This window comes from Larus michahellis, chromosome 2, assembly GCF_964199755.1.
Source record: "Larus michahellis chromosome 2, bLarMic1.1, whole genome shotgun sequence".
Lineage (NCBI taxonomy): Eukaryota > Metazoa > Chordata > Aves > Charadriiformes > Laridae > Larus > Larus michahellis.
This window is the reverse complement of record NC_133897.1, coordinates 116,498,052-116,517,402: the sequence shown is the minus strand read 5'-3', so window position 1 is coordinate 116,517,402 and position 19,351 is coordinate 116,498,052. Positions and strand designations below refer to the sequence as shown.

At 38.1% G+C, this 19,351-nt stretch overlaps 1 protein-coding gene across 5 annotated transcripts in view; it reads right to left on the bottom strand.

The window, feature by feature from the left end:
- Positions 1-4,782: 4,782 nt before the first annotated feature.
- Positions 4,783-19,351, bottom strand: part of METTL4 (methyltransferase 4, N6-adenosine) — an 18,078-nt gene continuing 3,509 nt past the window's right edge. For 4 of the 5 annotated variants that reach the window (XM_074576783.1, XM_074576786.1, XM_074576784.1 and 1 more), the window contains exons 4-9: positions 17,745-18,111; positions 15,941-16,010; positions 13,912-14,086; positions 13,588-13,694; positions 12,873-12,961; positions 4,783-6,048 (exon numbers count right to left, since the gene is read on the bottom strand). In XM_074576783.1, coding sequence (XP_074432884.1) covers positions 5,903-6,048; positions 12,873-12,961; positions 13,588-13,694; positions 13,912-14,086; positions 15,941-16,010; positions 17,745-18,111 — 954 coding nt within the window. In that variant the 3' untranslated portion in view covers positions 4,783-5,902. The remainder of the gene's footprint in view (positions 6,049-12,872; positions 12,962-13,587; positions 13,695-13,911; positions 14,087-15,940; positions 16,011-17,744; positions 18,112-19,351) is intronic. The other variant, XM_074576785.1, reaches the window with a different exon arrangement.

The window sequence follows — 19,351 nt, the reverse complement described above, 5'->3', positions numbered from 1 at the left end:
TGTTACGAGACAATACTATTAAATAAAATGGTAAAATTTAGCTACAAACTTCAGTTAATGATCCTGTAAAATCATGACCGCATTGATGGTATTTTTAGCCTATTACATTATTAGCAATTCTTTCAATTTCTATCTAATTTCTGCCTCCTTTAGGCGGAGGAGAAAACTATGACATTTTTCTCTTTTTGACCTTCATCTTGCAATTTGCATGGATAACGCAATTTCTTACCTGGATCTTTCTTTAAGCAAAATATTTTTTTTAAAACAGAAAATATGATAAGGAAAAAAAGGTCAGAAATCAAATTCAGATTTTTGTACTTTCTGCAATTGACCTGTAACCAGCAGTGTGCAATGTCCACTGTGCTAACGGTGTCTTCCATGTTGAAACATGCTACCATTTCCAAAAAGGCTGAGATGGATCTTTACAGATTATAAATTCTCAAAAGTCTGTATAAGCTAGTCCACAACAGTGGCTTAGAAAGCCATGAGCAGTGCTGCGGGACTAGCTGTGGACTAGACTATGAAAGCGTACAATTCTCATTATTCCACTGCATTTTGGGCATTGCTTACCACGTTGTCTGTCACGTCCTCTTTATGGTCCCTCATTTTCTTACACATTAACTGTGAAAGAAACGCTGTTTAAGGAAGAAAAGTGAACGGGAAAAAGAGGAGGTCTAAGACAGGTCAGGGTGAGGAATATCCCACTGGTTCCGAGTGCTTATGGGACTGTCAGCTCCACAAGGTTTAATTTGGGGCAAATAGAGGTAATGTCACAGACAAAACGAGAACGTCTGACCTCCCTCTCCCTTCCCCCTCAGCAGAAAATACTGTTTGGTTTTTACAAAATAAAAGGAAAAATGAATGAGGGTGCCCAATATTCCAAGTAGCAATAAGCATGGCTATTTTATTTTAAGTCAATTTACCTACTGACAGTGGAAAAAAGAAGACATGCCAATGCATATTGAATGTCAGGAGGAAAATATCTCACTCAAATATTTGCCTTCATAGCATTTTATTAGTAGTGCATTCACATTGAATACTATCTCCCTAGGTGATCTGAAAAAAGTCACCTATATTCAGAGGCAGGGCTATCATTTCCATTACAGTCATCAAATGAGGCCTCATTTTGTTCTTTTGCTATCAAACAGGTAGCACCAGAAAACCGATAAATAAAATTGCAGTCACGGAGAACAATCCTGCTATGGTACCTTTGTTGTGTTTATCTTATTTACTGCTGATTCTTTTCCGTCCTTGTTCCTACATATTAGGAAACACAAGGATTAATGGAGAAATCACAGCTTTCTCTCACATGGCTTGCACATTTTAAGTCCTTGTGACAGCAGGCAGTTCCGCTCTTGCCACAATTTCAAATCCTCAGCTCCAAGAGTGTGGCAACGTGGCACTTCAGATGCCTCTGCTGCCATGCCCTCTCACATCTGACCACCAGGCCACTCTTCTCAGGCTATCACCATTTAGTTTGGAGTACCCAAGATGCCTTCTCCAGCAGCAAAGAGCACTTGTGGTTGAGCCATAGAAACAGCTTTCTGGGTGAGATTTCCATTATACCGTTGTGCATGAAGCTCCCCTTCTGTCCTTGGGAACAACTTGGAAGACCCAGTTTAGGAAGGCTGTCTTGCAGGAGCGTCCTCTCCCAAAGGTGTCTAGTTAGGCTGGTCCATGCAAGTTGCTTCTGACAATGAAAATCTCCACTCATGCCTCCCAACATGGTGGTTTTTAATTGTTTAGCAACTGCAGGCTCAAGCTTTGTCAATACAACAAAGCAGATGTTGTCCCTAGGCAAGACATGTCCCTAAGCAAGACATGTTACTAACAAGACGAAGGCCATGCCTTTTTTGCATGGGTGGCAGCTTATCTACTCCTACTACTTTCTCTTCCTGGTTGTTTTTTTCTAACTTCCCACTACTCCTGAAATAACATCAGCATTCAATTACCACCACTAGTGAAAAATACCTAGTCATTTCAAGGAAGGGTTTATCTGATCTTATTTCCTGTAACAGCAGAGCCCTTGAGTCACGCTAGGTCACAGCAACAGCACGTACCTCTTCTACCAATACCAGCCCGGACCAAAGTACAGTGGGGCTCCTCCTGATCCTGGGAATGCTTCCTATGGAGTCAGGTTGTATCCAGGGCACAGAGCTAGGCCAGAGAAGCATTTTTTAGGTCTTGCAGTTTAGACATTGGCTCTGTGAAACAGCAGCTCCTTTCCGTGGCCGTGTTCTCCGCAAAAAGCAATCCCCACCCAGGTGAGGACGGAAGGGCACAGGATGTGCTGCTGCACAAGGACCCTACTAGCCATGACAACAAAAACATGTTTCTGTGGCAGAAGTCATTAAGTCAGGCAAGCTCCACTAGACTGTCAGCCCATTGGGAAAATCCCTGCCAGCTGGGACACCACGAGACTTCTTTCAGCAACTTGAACAAACCTCATCCCTTGGCTATTCTCTAGCCATCTTCCATTCCCTTACTGTTGTGTTCAACCCAAAATAAGCAGCAGGTAAGTCTTAAATGGTACACTGAGGTTAATGAACACAATTCTCAGGGCATAGTAGCATTCTGCTCCTGTTATTTTATTGCTGTCTATATAGTTTAGGAATCGATTTTCAAAGGCAACTCCACTGCTGCTGATACCTACCTGAGCTGAATCCTATGAAGAGGTAAGAGCTGCTCACTTCACTTTCTAAATAACGCTTAATCTTGCAAAAGAAACTTTCCTGTCTCCACAGGAGTTCACGCCTAGCAATCGCTATTCCAAAAACATATCTTACTGGTGTAATTCTTTTTACTTTATAAAAGTTTAAAAATACAAGTAAAGGTCATATGCTAATTTGACATTTCAAAATCATAGTCAAACCTGAAGCTTCATAAAACTAAGTTTGATTATGACACTTGATGTACTCTACATATAGGAATAGCTTAAAATTACTTCCTATTGCTTTATGAACCGAGTGTTTCTTTTTTGCAACAAGACATACTTTTAAGGGGCCTTAAGTAGTGCAGAACACCTAGCCAAAGCACTTTTTTATCATTGTCCTGCTAAAACAACAGCAGATGTACCAAATAAAGTACCTTCTGAAAATTCCTGAGCACAGTTCTCACTTCACCGAACTGCCAGAAAAAGAATTTAGAACTGAAAAAAACTTCTCTTTTGTCAACGTTGTGAGTAAAATACACACTTCACCTATTTGTCCTTGGAATGTGTGAATTTTAACATACCAAAATAGAAAAGCAGAAAATCTCTTCTAAAATTGGAGGAAAAAACCTATTGTTTCTTAGAAACACTGAAGATGTGCCATAATACCTAGGCTGCTACTTACCATATTCACCTCAACATCTCATTACTATCCTGTATTCCTCCATCCTTATCTTCTCCCTTGTTCTGTCATTTCTCACCAAGTTTGTAAACTCTTCAGAGCACGGTTCCTTCTTTATACAGGGCTTGACACAAGAGAGGGCATCTGTCCACCACAAAAGAGCAAGTGGTACAGATAATATTATTCTTTCATAAAATGAAATCGGATCTTAAATTGTCCTTTTATATTAGCTGGCTTCACTCGTCACTGATTTTTCAGTACGCTTTGAATTCTGCCTCAGAGGCATCATCTGACTGACACCGAAAGATCTGAGGGCTGGTTGGGGACAGCTAGCAAAGTGTAAGAGGCTATTTAAATTATGAATTAAGCATAACAGGTGAATAACTATGTTTAAAAGATGACCCTGAAACTATCAACTGCTAATACCACCCTGAGATCTCTGAGATAGCAACAAACTGAGATACATTAAACCTCCTCCTGAGAAAACCCAGTGGTTTCAGGTTGGCTGCAGATGGAGAACACCACTTTTGCCATATTCACAAGGTTTTCTTCATAGCCAGAGGGCTGGAAAAGTGGCAGAGCAAACAGCTGTACAAGGCCCAGTTTTGTAAGTATTTATGACAGATCAGGTATTATTTAGACTCCAATCTTCAACTTTTGATTTCCAGCCTGAGGAGCTTACAGCCTGCCTGCACATCTCCATACAAACCATGCTCAGGAGGCTGGATTCCCAGCTGCTGGAATTCGCTGCTCAGCTTCTGAGCGTGGCAGCTCAGAAGACAGAGGAAGGGCCAGAAGGCTGCGACTTGCAAAGGGACTCCATAGAAAAGACAGATTAAATAGATCATAAATTCTTAAACAGCTTGAAGAAGGGTTCTGCTGCTTAGCTCAGAGGAGGGGAAAGGTGGCTTCCCGCTCTCCAAGATTGTTCATCCCTTTCCTTTATTTGCAATTAAAGGATAATCTAGAGCCATTCACAGCAGCGGATGGGGAACAGACAATATCATTTCTTGTACTGTTTTACAGAGTACAAAGGGAAAAATAAGATACGTACAGCAGCTATGATTTATTCCATACTTAAGTCTCATACACTCATTTAGTACTGGATGAGACCATCTTGGGAGGGGAATTGTGCCTGGGTACTCAGAAGCTGCAGGTAGGGAATGTCTTGTAATACTGAAAGCAAATAAAGAACCTTCTTAGCCCTTGTAGTTGTAGGTAAGGTTGCTTACGTACTGACAGTTTAAGATGTAGGCTACATAAAATCATGCAGCAAAAAGTGTTTTGCCTGGTAACTACTTTCACTGTTACATTATTCAGTTATTTTGAGTATGTTTAACGGGGGGAGGGAAAATGCATCTTCCTTGTTTTGTATACTCTACTGCTCCAATAGGCAAAACATGAAGTTGAACGGTAATAAAGAAATTTGGTCTGGAAATTAGACACTGACAAAATTTTATTTTAATTTTATTACAAGGGATTAAAAAATAACCTGCTAACACTTAAAGTTTAAATTAAACACCTTCACACCTCATCAGACTCCCAAAAGGGAAATTAATGTAGAGAAGGTATGTAATGCATTTTGCTCCCCATTATAAACAGTCAGAACTCAGGAGCTTGCCATCATGAAAATCAGCTTGTCCAGCAGCTCTCTCTCTACTGCTGCAAATGAGTAAGTGGCAGAGGCTTCATTAAGTCTCCTTTTTTAATTTTTCAAAGCAAATTTAAGGGCAGCAAAGGACAAAGTGTACCATTCTTAAAAAAAAAAAAAAAAAGAAAGGTCATTTTTATGCTAGCTGAAAAATACAGCTCACCGGCATGGCTTTTTAATGTTCCAAGAACATAAGAAAAGAGATTTTTTTAAAATACCTATATTCTGTTAAAATTTCAGTTAAATCTAACAGCTGCATATGCAGAATTTATAAGATGTTGAGACTGATCTTTACAATGTATTCAAAGAATGAACACCATAAAGAGAAAGACAGAATTGCTGACTGATTCAAAATGTAATTTTACATAGAATGCGGTCAGTCAACAATTCACTTGCCAATTAACACAAGCACCAGCACCGCTCCTTTTGTTTCCTGAGGTAGACAGATACAAAGATGTAGGAAGATACACTACCTCCATAATTATTTTAGTTCAAAACCCACTGTTTTGCGAAAAATGATCATCTTTAAGAAAACATATGTAATTCTGAACTGCTTACTTCCATTGCCACTCTTTAAAAATAACACATTAACATTCTTTAAAAATAATACATCACAAGTGTAACACTGTAACACTTATGATGCTCAGATTCGACAGCTGCAGTGAGAGTACTTTAAAATATCTTTCTTTTCTTGAGGTTTGAAGAAGACAAGGATGGACTTACACTCTAACGTATCTCAAGATCATCAAAACAAAGGACGAGCTTGTACAAATGGAGATACCATTAAACGGATGTCCTGCCACTTCAACCAAATTGGGTTTGTTTCTGTTATCTTCTGAGTGTCCCATCAGTAATAAAGGCAAGTTCGAGAGCCTGCTGGGAAGGCGCGGCATTTCAGAATTAAGCTACAAGACCCAACTCAGTTTTCATTCTGCAGAAGAGTGAAGTAATCAATGTGCTGAAACTTCAAAACCTCGTTTCCCCAGCTGGTCCAGCCAGGCTGTAGGTTGCGAGCAAACAACTCCAAGCATTCCACATCTGGCTTGATAAACTCTGCCAGAACCGCTGTGCAGGAGAGAAAAAACAAAAAGAAAAGGTAACAACGGTGACAGAGGTACAAGTAACAACAGTAAACAAATAAAATCTCCCCTGTGCTGCTAGTGGATGAAAAACAGAACGTTTCATTAAAAAAGGGAGAGACAGCAAATTAATTTCGAGGGTTTCATCAAACACCTGGACTATTTATAGTGAGAAAGTAATTTTAAATAAGTGCCCTTGAGATTCTGAACAATATTGTCAAGGCCTTCAATAGCCTTGATTTATTGGTTTTCATTTAGAGAAAGGGAATGAGGATTTATTTCAGCCTGTACATAAATGAGTTCTGAATTTTTCACTAATATCAACCAAACACCTCCTAAAGACTCACTTAGTTCCTATAACACAGGGGTAACATTTCTAAAAATAAGTGAAACCTTTCCTTAATTAACACCACGTTATTTTCCTCCACATCTTAAAGGGGACACAAAAGCATTTTTTAATTACAACTGTTAAAAGGTAAAATAAGAAACACCAGTTAAATAACATAGCACTAAAAGGGCTATAAAAATGCAGGTACTTCTTTTTCCCCCCAAAACAAGCTTGGCAACTGAAGAAATATTTATACACTGTCGTCTTTCATTCAGTAACATAAATCTCAAATTTCTTCCACAGTGGGGCGTTTTTACTGCTCAAATCCAAATAAATAGATGCCTGTCATTAACATCGTGTCACTGATTATGACTGGTATTCTAGAAGTGATAGAAAAAGATCTTGCATTTCACCTATAAAGTATTATTGCAAACAGTTTATTGCTAAACATGCTACTTGTCATAGAGAGCCATTTAGTTTGTGGTTAGATCAAACAAATTCTTAACTACACTTCCGTAAATAGCTACAAAGATATTACATATAAAAACATGCATGAAAAAAGTGAACATTTAAGGAATACCCAGCACAAAGGAGGCAGAAACACTGAAAAACATTATCTATACTAAAAATTACATGTTAAGCTTTTATTTTTGTGACAGAGGACAAAAGAAAAAAGACTATGAAACCATTTCCTTTTTCAAAGAATATCATCGTCATTTTTGTTCAGATCTCCCAGTGGTTTCTGAGTTTCTGTGGCTTAAAAATACAGCTCAAATCCAACATTATGTTGCTTGACTCAGTCTCATCAGGTATGATCATTGCAGAAAGCAAAAATACATGCAATCAGCATACATCAGAGTATGAGAAGAAAAGCTTTTTTTTTTTTTCTTTTCACGCAATCCAAGTTCTGACTTTTTGCACCAAGTTTGCCAGTCACAGACTGCCTGTGAGATCCCAGCTGATCTTGTCACAGATCGCTCCTGTTGCAGAAAGCTGAGCATCCACTTCACTTTCTACTGAGTGTTAAGCAACCCCAGATGCATTTCCTACCTACATGATAGCATCTTCCAAAGCTTCAATCCACTCAAAACTTTTTCATAAGTATTTTGTAATGGGTCTTTCCAGACTTTCTTGTATTTTGGCATGGCATATAAATCTATTCGCCTTCCCCCGGTCTCTAACAAGTGTCAAATGAATGTCTCAGATGGGTTATCACCTAGGCAGCTTTAAATATAAAAAATCCTGCTACCAGCAGGAATCTTATTCTAAAAACCTGCTTCTTTTAGAGGAAAGCTAAAATGTTTAAACAAACCAACATTTGCAGAGAAGAGTCTGGGAGGTTTAGAGGAAAATGTACCTTCTGACAGAAAACTTGCTGCACTGAACATTGCTGTTTGGTGCCACAGGTGTTCATCTAATTAGACACTGCTTATGAGTAGCTGCTATTATACCATTTCGCAAACCCACCATATTAAAAAAAATGTGGTAAAATTTATTGTTCTTTTTCCACACTTTATTTAGCTAAGTATTTCTTGTGCACAATTTGCTGCCAACACGCTCAAAGGGCTGAAGCACCTACCCTACGGAGACAGGCTGAGAGAATGGGGTTGCTCAGCCTGGAGAAGAGAATAAATTCCTAACTACGTTTCAGTAGTTAAGACTCCAAGGAGTCTTTATTGCAGCCTTCCAGTACCCAAAGGGGGCTTGCAGGGAAGATGGGGACAAACTTTTTAGTTCAAAACCATTAACCCTTTTCCTGTCACAACATGCACTGCTAAAAGAGGGTAGATTCAGACTAGACGTAAGGAAGAAGTTTTTTTTACAATGAGGGTGGCAAAACACTGGAACAGGTTGACCCCAGAGGTGGTAGATGCCCCACCCCTGGGAACCTTCAAGGTCCAGTTGTATAGGGCTCTGAGCAACCTGATCTAGTTGAAGATGTTCCTGCTGATTGCAGGGAGGGTTGGACCAGGTGACCTTTAAAGGTCCCCTCCAACCCAAGCCATTCTATGATTCTATCACTTTAACAAAGGTCTTCCAAAAATCTATTCTCTTGATCACCTATGCAAGCCCATGTTGCAGGAGGTTTCACTTTTTCCACAGAAGAGAAGGAAGAGACTGTGGAAAGCAAAGCTCCAAAGCTTTCAATAAGCTCTCTGTAAGCAGATCCTGACATCTGTAGGATATCTTTTTGACCCTAATGGGCATAAGATCATGCAGAGCTTACTGCAGAGTCAGGCTTTACATAACTTTTTTCCACCCTCCATATAAAAACAAAATAAAACTATTTTGTGCTTTATACAGGCTTCTAAGTAGAGGAAGCAGTTATTTCGGTGACAAAATTTCATTAACAGCATATTAGTACCATTGACATTTGTTCTTAAAATGTATAGATTAAAAATATCATCACAGCACTAAGTCCAGTAATCAAAAACAGTTAAAACTGAGCACCAAAACCTTCCACGCCTAAGAGAACAAGTTTTAGAAGCACAGATTCGACCAACCTCAAAGACTGGTTTGCCAGAAAGCAAAAAAAGAGGTAGCAAAAAACACGGTCAGCTCAGCAGAAGCGGCAAGTTTGTGCCAATCTCTCAATCAATTTGGTTATAGAATTTAAAAAGGAAGTCCCAGGAGCCTCCCCCTCTCCTGCTGACAGAGAGGGGGTCCTTTTTAAAGCCAGAGCTTTTTTTAAAAACAGAGACAGATTACATATAATTCAAGATTACATTGTGGTATGATTTTTCATTGCTAGGTTGTAGGTATTTACATAATCACAACAGGCAGTAACTTCCACTGCAATGAAAATTACCATATCAAGAGGGCAATAACGTGGCTGTATTTTGTTGGCATAAAATCTCATTACACTGGTTTCCTTAAAATAGGAAAAGTCAGTGTTCAAGTTATAATTTATAGCTTCTTTGTTAGGCTTTTACGTCACCAGAAGGCTATCTTAACACAGATCTGACTTGCAGCCCTTAAGTAAACTCTGGGGGTTTTTTCCTCTGATAACAGGTTACAGGATCTACATCAGTAGATCAAATATAAGTTTTTCTACAATAGGAATAGATTAAAAAAAAAAAAACAAACAAACACAAAACACCACCAACAATAACACCACCAACCACATTTACTTCTATCTGCTTACAGATACCACTGACAATAAACAGCTTAAACACACGATAAGTAGATTATTCTTTATCCCTTGCAGGTGTAATAACACTATGAGAACAACACAGGCATCTATACTTGGGCATGTAGTGCCCTAGGACACACAAAGCCAGCACAAAGCTGGCTGGTAGATAGAGCACTGGTCTTGTAGAAAACCCACTTCCTTCCAAAGAGCGATCCAGTGGTCAGGCAGGATACCTGCCATACCTGCTTATTCTTAATCCCCAAGAAGTATTGAAGATGCATGCTGCTAAAAATGTTTAAATAAGAAAAAAAAAAAATTCTGAAACAAGCAACAGTTTCCCCTTATCTTTTGGGCTTCCATTACCTAAATGGCAAGTTCTGCACACCACATAAAGTGAAAATTACTTTGTTGGCTATTTACTGTCTGATTTGTGAGCCATACAACATACAAAACATAGCACCAAACTCATTTCATAGTAACCCTTCAAAAGAGTTTGCAGTGTTTCTAATTATTGCCCAGTTTGCCTAATCCTTGAACAGAGTATGACCAGAAAAAGATGTGAAACTCAGCACAAAGATGGCTTTACATCTCTATCCTTTCTGAGCTTCGAGTTAAACCTAGATATTGATGGACCTATCAATTAGTCTAACAGTAAGGGCTCACACGGTGCATAAGGAAACAAAAGGCTTTTACTTCTTTTTACTTTCCAGAACACTATTATAACAGGGCCTAACAACCCAGGGTTGTTATAGAAGAGTGTTCCAAATATTTCCCATTGCACTCTTCTGCAAGAGATATGCAAAGCGGCTAGAACATAGCCAAGAATGAATTCCAATGTTTTTAGGCATAGTCCTATATTATTTTCTAGCCATAAACGTACATAATTAAAATTGAAGGAGAAATGGCTGTAACAAGAAGAATCTATAAAACAGGAAAAGGAAAAGGTATGTTAGAAGTTCTACATTAGTTCACATCGTCTGTGTAACACAGTAACTTCTATGTCTTCTAAGAGCAACATTGAATTGAATTAGGAAGAAAACCTGCTGTTATTTGAACCAAAACCTGGAGTAATAAGCTTCTTTATGCAAATGCGTTAAAATGAAATTTTAAGTACATTTACAATGACGTATTAAAGCTCCAAGTACTGAACAAGGCCCATGCATCACTAAAAGCCCCTACAGTTGCAATTTCATGGTTAAATGCACTGTAGGAACCCAAATATCTTTTTTTGATGGCTTACTTTAATTTACATCTTTCCCTTCCCCCAGAGAGATAAACTGTTATAATCAGTCATTAAGTGGATACATATGCACCAACATACAGTCTTTACAGTAGTAACGAGAAATAAAGTGCCAGACAGCATCAGTAAATACTAATATTTTTGGCTTTGTTACTACTTAAACAAAGCATGAAGAATGTGTGTGACTCATCAAGTGTCCTTCTCCCCCATTGCCAAATCTCTGCTTCTGTTCAAGTTTCTTCTGAACCACTCTAGGATGTAGCTCAGCTGCTCTCTACTGGCCACTTGAGAATACTGTCTGATCATGAAAGCAATACCCTTTTATAACACTGAAGTCAAAGCATCAGCTACTATGGTCTTATGGTCCCAGTCTTATGGTCTACCTTTTCATTCCATAGCTGTGTTGTTCTGAATGGAGCTGCCAAAACTGTAGGATACACATGGATTTTTGTGAAAACCTTGTAAATTACTGGTGTTCCTCAACAGCAAATTAATTTTTAATTAGACACATAAATGCTGCGCAATGGTATCAAATCCCAGCATTCAAGTAAAGACTCAAGAAATATATACATTAGCACAGACAATTTCTTTCAAAAGCCATTCAGAATCAAAGGATTCCCCAATGTGGTTTCTAGATTCTGCCCTACAAAATAATTGTTTTGAGGACCGTTCTGGCACTAGAATTCTCTGTAATATATAAAAGCTGCTGTTTTGCACCCTTGGATAGCTCACAAGTTTCCTGTTTGTGTCCAAGTGTGCTGTTAAGTATTGGTTTTCTGAAGAGGCCCTAGGTGGCTGCCTCACAAATCACTACCCCACCATTCATTAGCTTAAACACATATACTTTCTGCTGTAAAACAGGCTTCAGAATTGCAAAAAGATTCTCCTAGAACTGCCTTTAAAAAAAAAAATGTTTTTAGCTAACCAAAGTATGTGTCTTCTCAGGTTTTTGAGCAGGTATGTACGTGTATATATATATATTTATATTTATACACACATATACACACATACATGCACACACACATATTAGTTTCATAAATACAAGCCCAAAATACAAATTTTGGAGCCTCCCTGAATGTATAACTGTCCAGATCAGCTTCCTAACTGAAATTTTCCTGTTTCTTGGGAAGAGAAAAAGGAAAGCATGTCAGTGAAGCAAACTGTGATGTCTCTCCTCTCTAACAGCATCATGCCTTTCCTCTACCTGCCTTTTCTGATGTGATTACATAGCACCACATGCACCAGGAATATCTGCAGATTCATCATGAGTCTTCCCCTTGGAGGATGAAACCATTTTTGTGTGAGGTATTAAATAATGTTTCTTACCATAGCATTGTAAGGCACTCAGGTCCTATAATGATGGAAGAAGTATGACTTTCTATTGATGAAATTAGTCAGTAAGCTTGCTCCAGAACAATGTGCAAAAGGTAACGTATGACACAGAAATCTTCAAATCCTTTGGACTAAACTCTGAAAAGTTGAATTCATACCCACACTAACCGGCTGGTTGGAGTTACTGCATCAATTTCAGTAAATTAAACACAGCTCCTCAGAAACAAGCAGGGCATGCCTTATTTGTTGCCTATTGTTAACAATTTTAAAATAATTAAGTTTTTGGATTTAAAGGCACAACCGTACTGCAGATATATAAGCAGCTCATGCAGAAATAAAAACATTTCTTTCAGGATGAGATAATAAAGAGGTTTCTGCTTTTACTAACCAAGTAGAAGATATCCTATTTTATACATTCCCAAAGTTCCCCCCTTCCCAGGCGCTTTAGGTCATTTGGCATAACTTCATATATATAGTATCTGTAAACTGTTCCTGCAGCATTTAAAACAAAAATCTAAAAAACTCAACTTTTGTTTACATGTCTACCCAAAATATGCACACAATAATGCTTCTTCTTCTCATATTCATTTTTAGAGACAAAAACATAGATTCCTGACAACATTTTTAGAAATGTTGAGGAATCATAAGTCCTGTTGGGCAAAATTGCTTGGCATATGGGAAATTAAGGCACCTCATATATAAAAATATCTCATTCTAGGTACATCATTTCAGACACCCAAGTCCAATGCCCTACAGAAACAATAAAACAAAACCTACCAGTAAGAGGGGGTTTATGCGAATGCAGACTGCAGGGTATGCTGACAATTAACTTATGTTCTGGAATTGGAAGTACATCTTCAGGTTTCCTGTCGCATAAATCAGAACGGGAAAAGAAGTATGTGAATGAATACCAAAAAATGTGAGGCTGCAGGTCTCCCAGGGCTACTTCAGATGGGAGGTAACACACAGGATGTTCCTTCACAGTCAAACTTCAGGTAAGTTGAAGGGAAGTTAAATGTCACTTAACCATAATATATAAAAGGACAGTTTGTGAAATCACTGAGGCTTTAGGCAAAACGTGGTTAACAATAGCCATAAAAAGCCATTGAGAACAAACAGCATAGGCCTGTATGTTTTCATGTGTAGAAACACATCAGCATCCCCAAAACTGCACCAGCCTGTGCCAAGGACTCATGGTCCAAGGGAACCCGTCAGCCAACGAAGTCCCATCCACAAGGCTTTTTTATCTAAGCCAGCTCCCTAACACACAGACAGATATAAGGAACAGACAAATGTCCCCATCCTTTAATCTCACTAAAGCACTCCCTCATCCCAAAGCTAGTAAGGCTATTTTTAGGTTCAAAAAAATCAGACAAAAGACGACACCAAGAGAAGACTTTGGGACATTATATTGTATAATGAACAAGTGATATATACAAAGAGAATCCTAGCAGCCTCAAAAAAGACATTTACCATAAATATCCTGGCATACCTTAAGGCTTCCTTTACTTCTCCTTGTACTCTCCCCAATACAAGAACTTCATAGGGCTTTTTGTGTAAAGAATCCAAAGGCAATACAAATTCTCCAGCTCTAGTAATCTGACATAAAGGAGTTAAAAATACACAGCGGAAGACTTTCACATACAATTTTTTTTCTGAGACACTTTCTTTGATAAAAAGGAAGATACTGATGATACCAAACCTTCCAAATACAAAAGCACATGGTGATAAACAGACAAATTATTAAGACTATAAAGTGTCACAGTGCAAGCTCTCTCAGTCTCCAAGAAAGCCACAAAACAAATCGAGAACTTACTTTTACCCAGTGCCACTCAGCAAGTGTCTTCACAGACCAATGAGGATAAAGTTCATCCTTAACAAAACGTAAGTGTTTCTGTCTATTAGTCACCCAGATGACTACAAGACAATCTGGAGCAGCTAGTGCCGGTACAGGAATCTGCTTGATTTGCCATGAAGACAAGTAGCTGTATCTATATGCCAATACAGTGAGAAAACAAGTTAGTATATACCAAATACAAAAATTGCAAAGCAACACAAATTAATAAAGAAATTACACAGCCAAGACGTTTCAAGAATTATTTCCTGACAAGTCATAAAAATGGATCAAGACTGACACCCAGTGGCCAAATCTGATGGATTCTGACATAAAATCACTAGTGTACGTACTTAAGTTTTACTGAGCAGAACCTTTAACTACGTATTTCTACTATTACCCCAAATAAAGTATTATGAGTTGTGACTCTGAAGAAGTCTAAAAGCCCACGCTTAATTTAAAAGCCCACGTTTAATTTAAGAACTATCATATGTAATTCAATACTCTCATCTTCACACCAGAAGAAAGCCATTTACTGAAAAATTGCTCTTTAGTCAATGTAACATTATTCGCTTTTCCTAATAAGCAGTCTCTCTTCTGAATGAAAATGACAAGTGAGTCATTTACAAGGGAAACGCTAATTTGACTGGCAAGTTAGAAGGTCATAAAAGAGTAATCAGTTCTCCAATTATTTGCAGAAGATATTCATTATTTTTAAATTACCATTCATGATAAAAGTTCTCTTGGTCATGCAGAAGAGTTCTGCACATTTTTGAGCTAACTATATGCTACACTGGTGAATACAGTATGCTTTCTAGATTCTGTCATTTTTCTCATGATGCTATTTTGGACTATTAGTGAGTTGCAATTCGTGGAACCTACACTTTGCAGCATCAAAAACATTGCCACACTGCCTACTGGAATTGACAACCACTGTCTAGGTACCTGGGATCCCTACACAATGCAACAGTGAGAAACGGGCAACAAGGATAAAATCCAAAGTACCTTCTGGATTAGACTGCCTAGAGAAAACAAGATTCACAACCCAGATGTGAAATGCTTAACAAAGATTAGCCGTCAACAAGGTAACTAATGGCAGTGATAGCTCTTCCACCTTTTCCCTTTATTTTGTAAGGGAGAGAGGGTCTTGCTGGCTAATTTGTGCCTGTGAATAATGACAGTTTTCCTTTGAGAAACTTACATACTTAAGAAAAACACTTGAATGAGTTTAACTACGTATTTCTAGAGGTTTCAAAGTAAAACCTACTAATAAGTCCCTGCATCTTCAAATTATGTCTTCATAACAAGCTTCAAAAGCTACAGTAGACGTTATTCTAGAAAGTTGTAAGGCCATAATTCCTGCCTGCCTTTCTTTCACATGGATACAATTTTATGTTAATCAAGAGAACTCCACTGGCATAAGCCTGATGTTACTCAGCGGAGAAGGAAGCCCATAAAACTTTAAGTTAATGACTTCATAAAATACAGTACTCAGAAAGTTCCTATTGCACTTGAGGATTTTACTGTTGCATTATCACTTCCTCTCTTCTACCCCAACTGAAGCTCAAACTACAACTCAAATTTTAAAAAAATTTAAAAACTAAAGCTTCTAAATTGGACCTCAGTCCTGGCAATGCTTACACATTTACCTAGTTTTATGCCCGTTAAAGTAACCCTATTAATTTCAACTGAATATCTGTATGATCTGGGCCTTACAAAAGAGCTGACTCCAGGCCTTCCTTATAAGTCTCAAGGACTAATATTCTCTCTCCAGTTACATAATTTAAGGTCTACTCTTGCAAATATTTCACAGGCAAAGTATCCAAGCCATTTCAGTGAAATACCTGAGACACTTCATAGACTTGAAGATAAGCATGTGCCAAAATATTTGCTAGTTTAAGCTACAGTCTCACGGTTATATTGGTCCTGGATTGCATCAGTATATTAAAGTGTTAAATATCCTTTGTAAACTACAATGACAAAGTTTGTTTGATATTAAAATAAAATTTACCTGTTACTTCTTTTAACAGACTTGTTCTCCCATGGTGGATCAATCACAATTACATCATATTTTTTCTTGTCTGAGAAGTGAAATTACAAAAAAAAGTGAGTAAATAAATTTTAAAATAAATCTACTACTTAAAACTCATAAATGCTTAGCTACCCACATACAGACAACACTTAAAGAGCCAATTATGCAGCAAACCACAACTTTCTTCTATTCTTTCCAAATAAGAAGGTAAAAGGCTTCTAGCATACTTGTTTTAATCTATATAATCATATACTTCAGAGATTTTTTTTAGGCTGATTAACCTAAGAAAAGAACATATATGTGATCTGTGTCAGATCCCTCCAAGAAATTTTGACCATCTTTGAGACTTTCAGAAAAAAAAAACTGGTAGCAGAATGCAAGTCTCAAAGATGAAAATTTCTCCACGCTTCCACAGCATCTATGTAATAAGGCTGCCAGCTGAGCTAAAAACTGCAGCCCTGAACACAGACTCCTGTCCCATTTGATCTTTCAGCAGGCCAATTGGGACACACAGAGCTCCAAACCAGCCCTGGAAAACTGTGTTTTGCACTACTGGAGGTGAAGAGAGACAGACAGCTAGACCCAGTGCATGAAATGGAAATTAAGGGACAAGAGGAAGAGAACTGAAAGAGTTTTCATGGGAGAAGCTGGATATACTTTAGTTGGAGGATAGAAGATCCATAAAAAGCAGGACTCTGCAATTTTATTTTTTCCACAGAACGTATTTCTCCCTTCATTGGGTCTGAAGCTAATTATTTAAATACATAATAAGAACAGCAGCTTAATATTTAGTGTCCATTAAGCGTGCTTTCTACATCTTATTCCTTTATTAACACCAGAACTGTTATCCTGACATTGGGCTGACCAGCAAGGAATACTTCTCTTCTGGCAGGTGAAAGGGAAGAAGAAAGATAATAATTAAAATGGACAGCAGAATTCCTCAAACCCCCTCCCCCCCCCCAAAAAAAAAAAAGCTTTCTGCATGACCCATTAAGGCTGCGAACACTGGTTTGGATTGCTTTTGATTTACTTTAAACGGGTTATTAATTCTAAAATCCCACACCTTCCCTGTCACTGATTTTGGTTTAAGACAATACTCTCAGCTGTGAGGTGCAGCAGCTGAGAAGTCAACTCACATTTGCTACTCATGTTCTTGCTAAAGTGGTGTTCACCTCCAGGGGGATGCAGCAGCTTCTCTGGGGGACACTGGGGTTGGTTTCACAATCAGTTCATGCCTATCTAAATAGACCCTGCCACTGAACAGGATGAATCTGTAAGGGAACCCTTGATTTAAGGCACATAATCTCATCCCTCTCTCATGGTCTAAATCTAGCTAAAAACAAAGACAGAAGGAACCCACCCCAGCAGCAGCATGGACTTACCTATGTTAAAGCCTTATCCTGCAATCGGGACCGAGCAGCAGAGCTAGTGCCAATCTAATGCATTTACACGACTTCTATACTGACAGTGGCTCAGAACACGCTCACAAACTGCCATATTTTGGGCTTCATGTAAAATGCTGCGGCTGAGATTTTGAAACGAGTTTCCTGGAGACAGATACCCCTCCACATGACATGAGCTGCTAACCACTCGAGATTCCTTTGAAAACCCTCACCTATTTGCACAAAGTTAGGAAATGCTGCTGCAAGCTTTCAAAGTGATATTTCTATCAGTGTGATGCTGTATATTAAAATCTGTTCATTGAGTCCTTAGTCATCTTGAAATTAAATGCCCTCCTCAGGCAGGAGAGAAGTGGTAAATTCTAATGCCTAAAGATACTTACAGTTCAGCAGGGGCTGTAAACATGAAATATCAGATAAAAGGAAACTGCTTTTTGGTGGCACCAAGTACTTCTGCCCCATTAACACAACTATCTTTGCACTGTTTGAGCTGTTTTCTGTAACACACGAGAGCAGGTCCTGCTCTGACACAGAGGTTTCATCATCTAGCAGATGTACAGCTTGATGGTCGCTTTCATTCACAGCTGGAAGCTGCTTCGCCATTTCACATAATTCAGCCAAGTCACAGCCAACGTGTCCAGGAACAACATTCTTCCTGCAACTGAGTTCTGCAGCAGTGCAGTGAAGAAAACCACTTTTGAGTCCTTCTTGGACTAAATGCAAAGTGCCTTCCCAAATGAGCTTCCTGACCTGTATGGCCATAAAGAAACAGGGTAAAAATAAATGATCTCTCAAGTATCTACTTGATGAGGGAATGAAACAGAAATCAAAGCATTTTCAATTTGCAGAGTGGGAAAAGGATCCTTGTCAAATACTGAGATCATTGACTCAAAAGCTACAAGGGCATGCTAATGAGGCCATGCTAACTTTTGTTGTTGGCTTTTTTTTTTTTGGTGAAGTGGCAATAATTAGAAGCTTGGAGAAAGAAAGAGCGAGAAACTACGGAATAAAAAATTTCACAGACGATAGAGGTAGAATATTATTGTTCCAAACAAACATGAATTTCAAAGCAATAATTTGAAGTATAAATTCAAATTCTAATCTAATTTCAAGTTACTGTTCCCATAAACACGTTTTTAATTGGGATGCATACTGGGATCTAAAACAAAAAAGTAATCAGTATTTTTCCACATTTTGTTTCAAAAAACAACAGTTTATGCATTTTAAAAGTAATATGGAAGTGCAATAAGCAATTAAGTTATTAGAATTTGGTTTTGCAACTTTTCTAAGTGACACATCTCCCAGATAATCTGCCGGTGAGTCCAGGAAGACAAGATTCTTGGAGATATATATACATTCTCATTGACTTCAGCACCATCCCTTAGCAAAATTTAGAGACCTAGTTTATTCCCAAATCATTGAGCCTTTGAGTTTTAATTACCAATGAGGCATTCTTGCTCATTTAGAATAGCAATATTTCCAGCTACAGTGGCTTTATCAAAGGTTTCAAATACTTATTATGGTCTCTAAAACTCTTCATTATAGAATCCTCAACTTTACAAGATGTTTTTACAAAATACTCTTTATTACAATTTCCAAATTAATGGGGGGTGGTGGTGTATTTTTTTAAAAATAAGTTCTTTAATAGCACCACCATCTAGATATCTGAGGGAACACAGTCGTAATTTTTTATTACCTACACTTGTTACAGTAAAAGTGCATATTGCTTTAACAGAATTAATAAATATATCCTTAGAAATGCTACAAGTTGTACAGGTGAATTAATGCAGCCAGCTTTTCATCTTACACCCATGTGTTAATTCTCAGGTGGACGAAGCCTCTTGACTATCAACAGTAACTATTGACTTAACAATTTGTTAAAACAGTGGTTTTAACAAATGGCTGCTGAAGGAATCTACCATATTTTGTACTGTTCCCTATGTTTACTCTGACTGAAATTCATGTGTATTCAATGCCTACTTTCACTGGC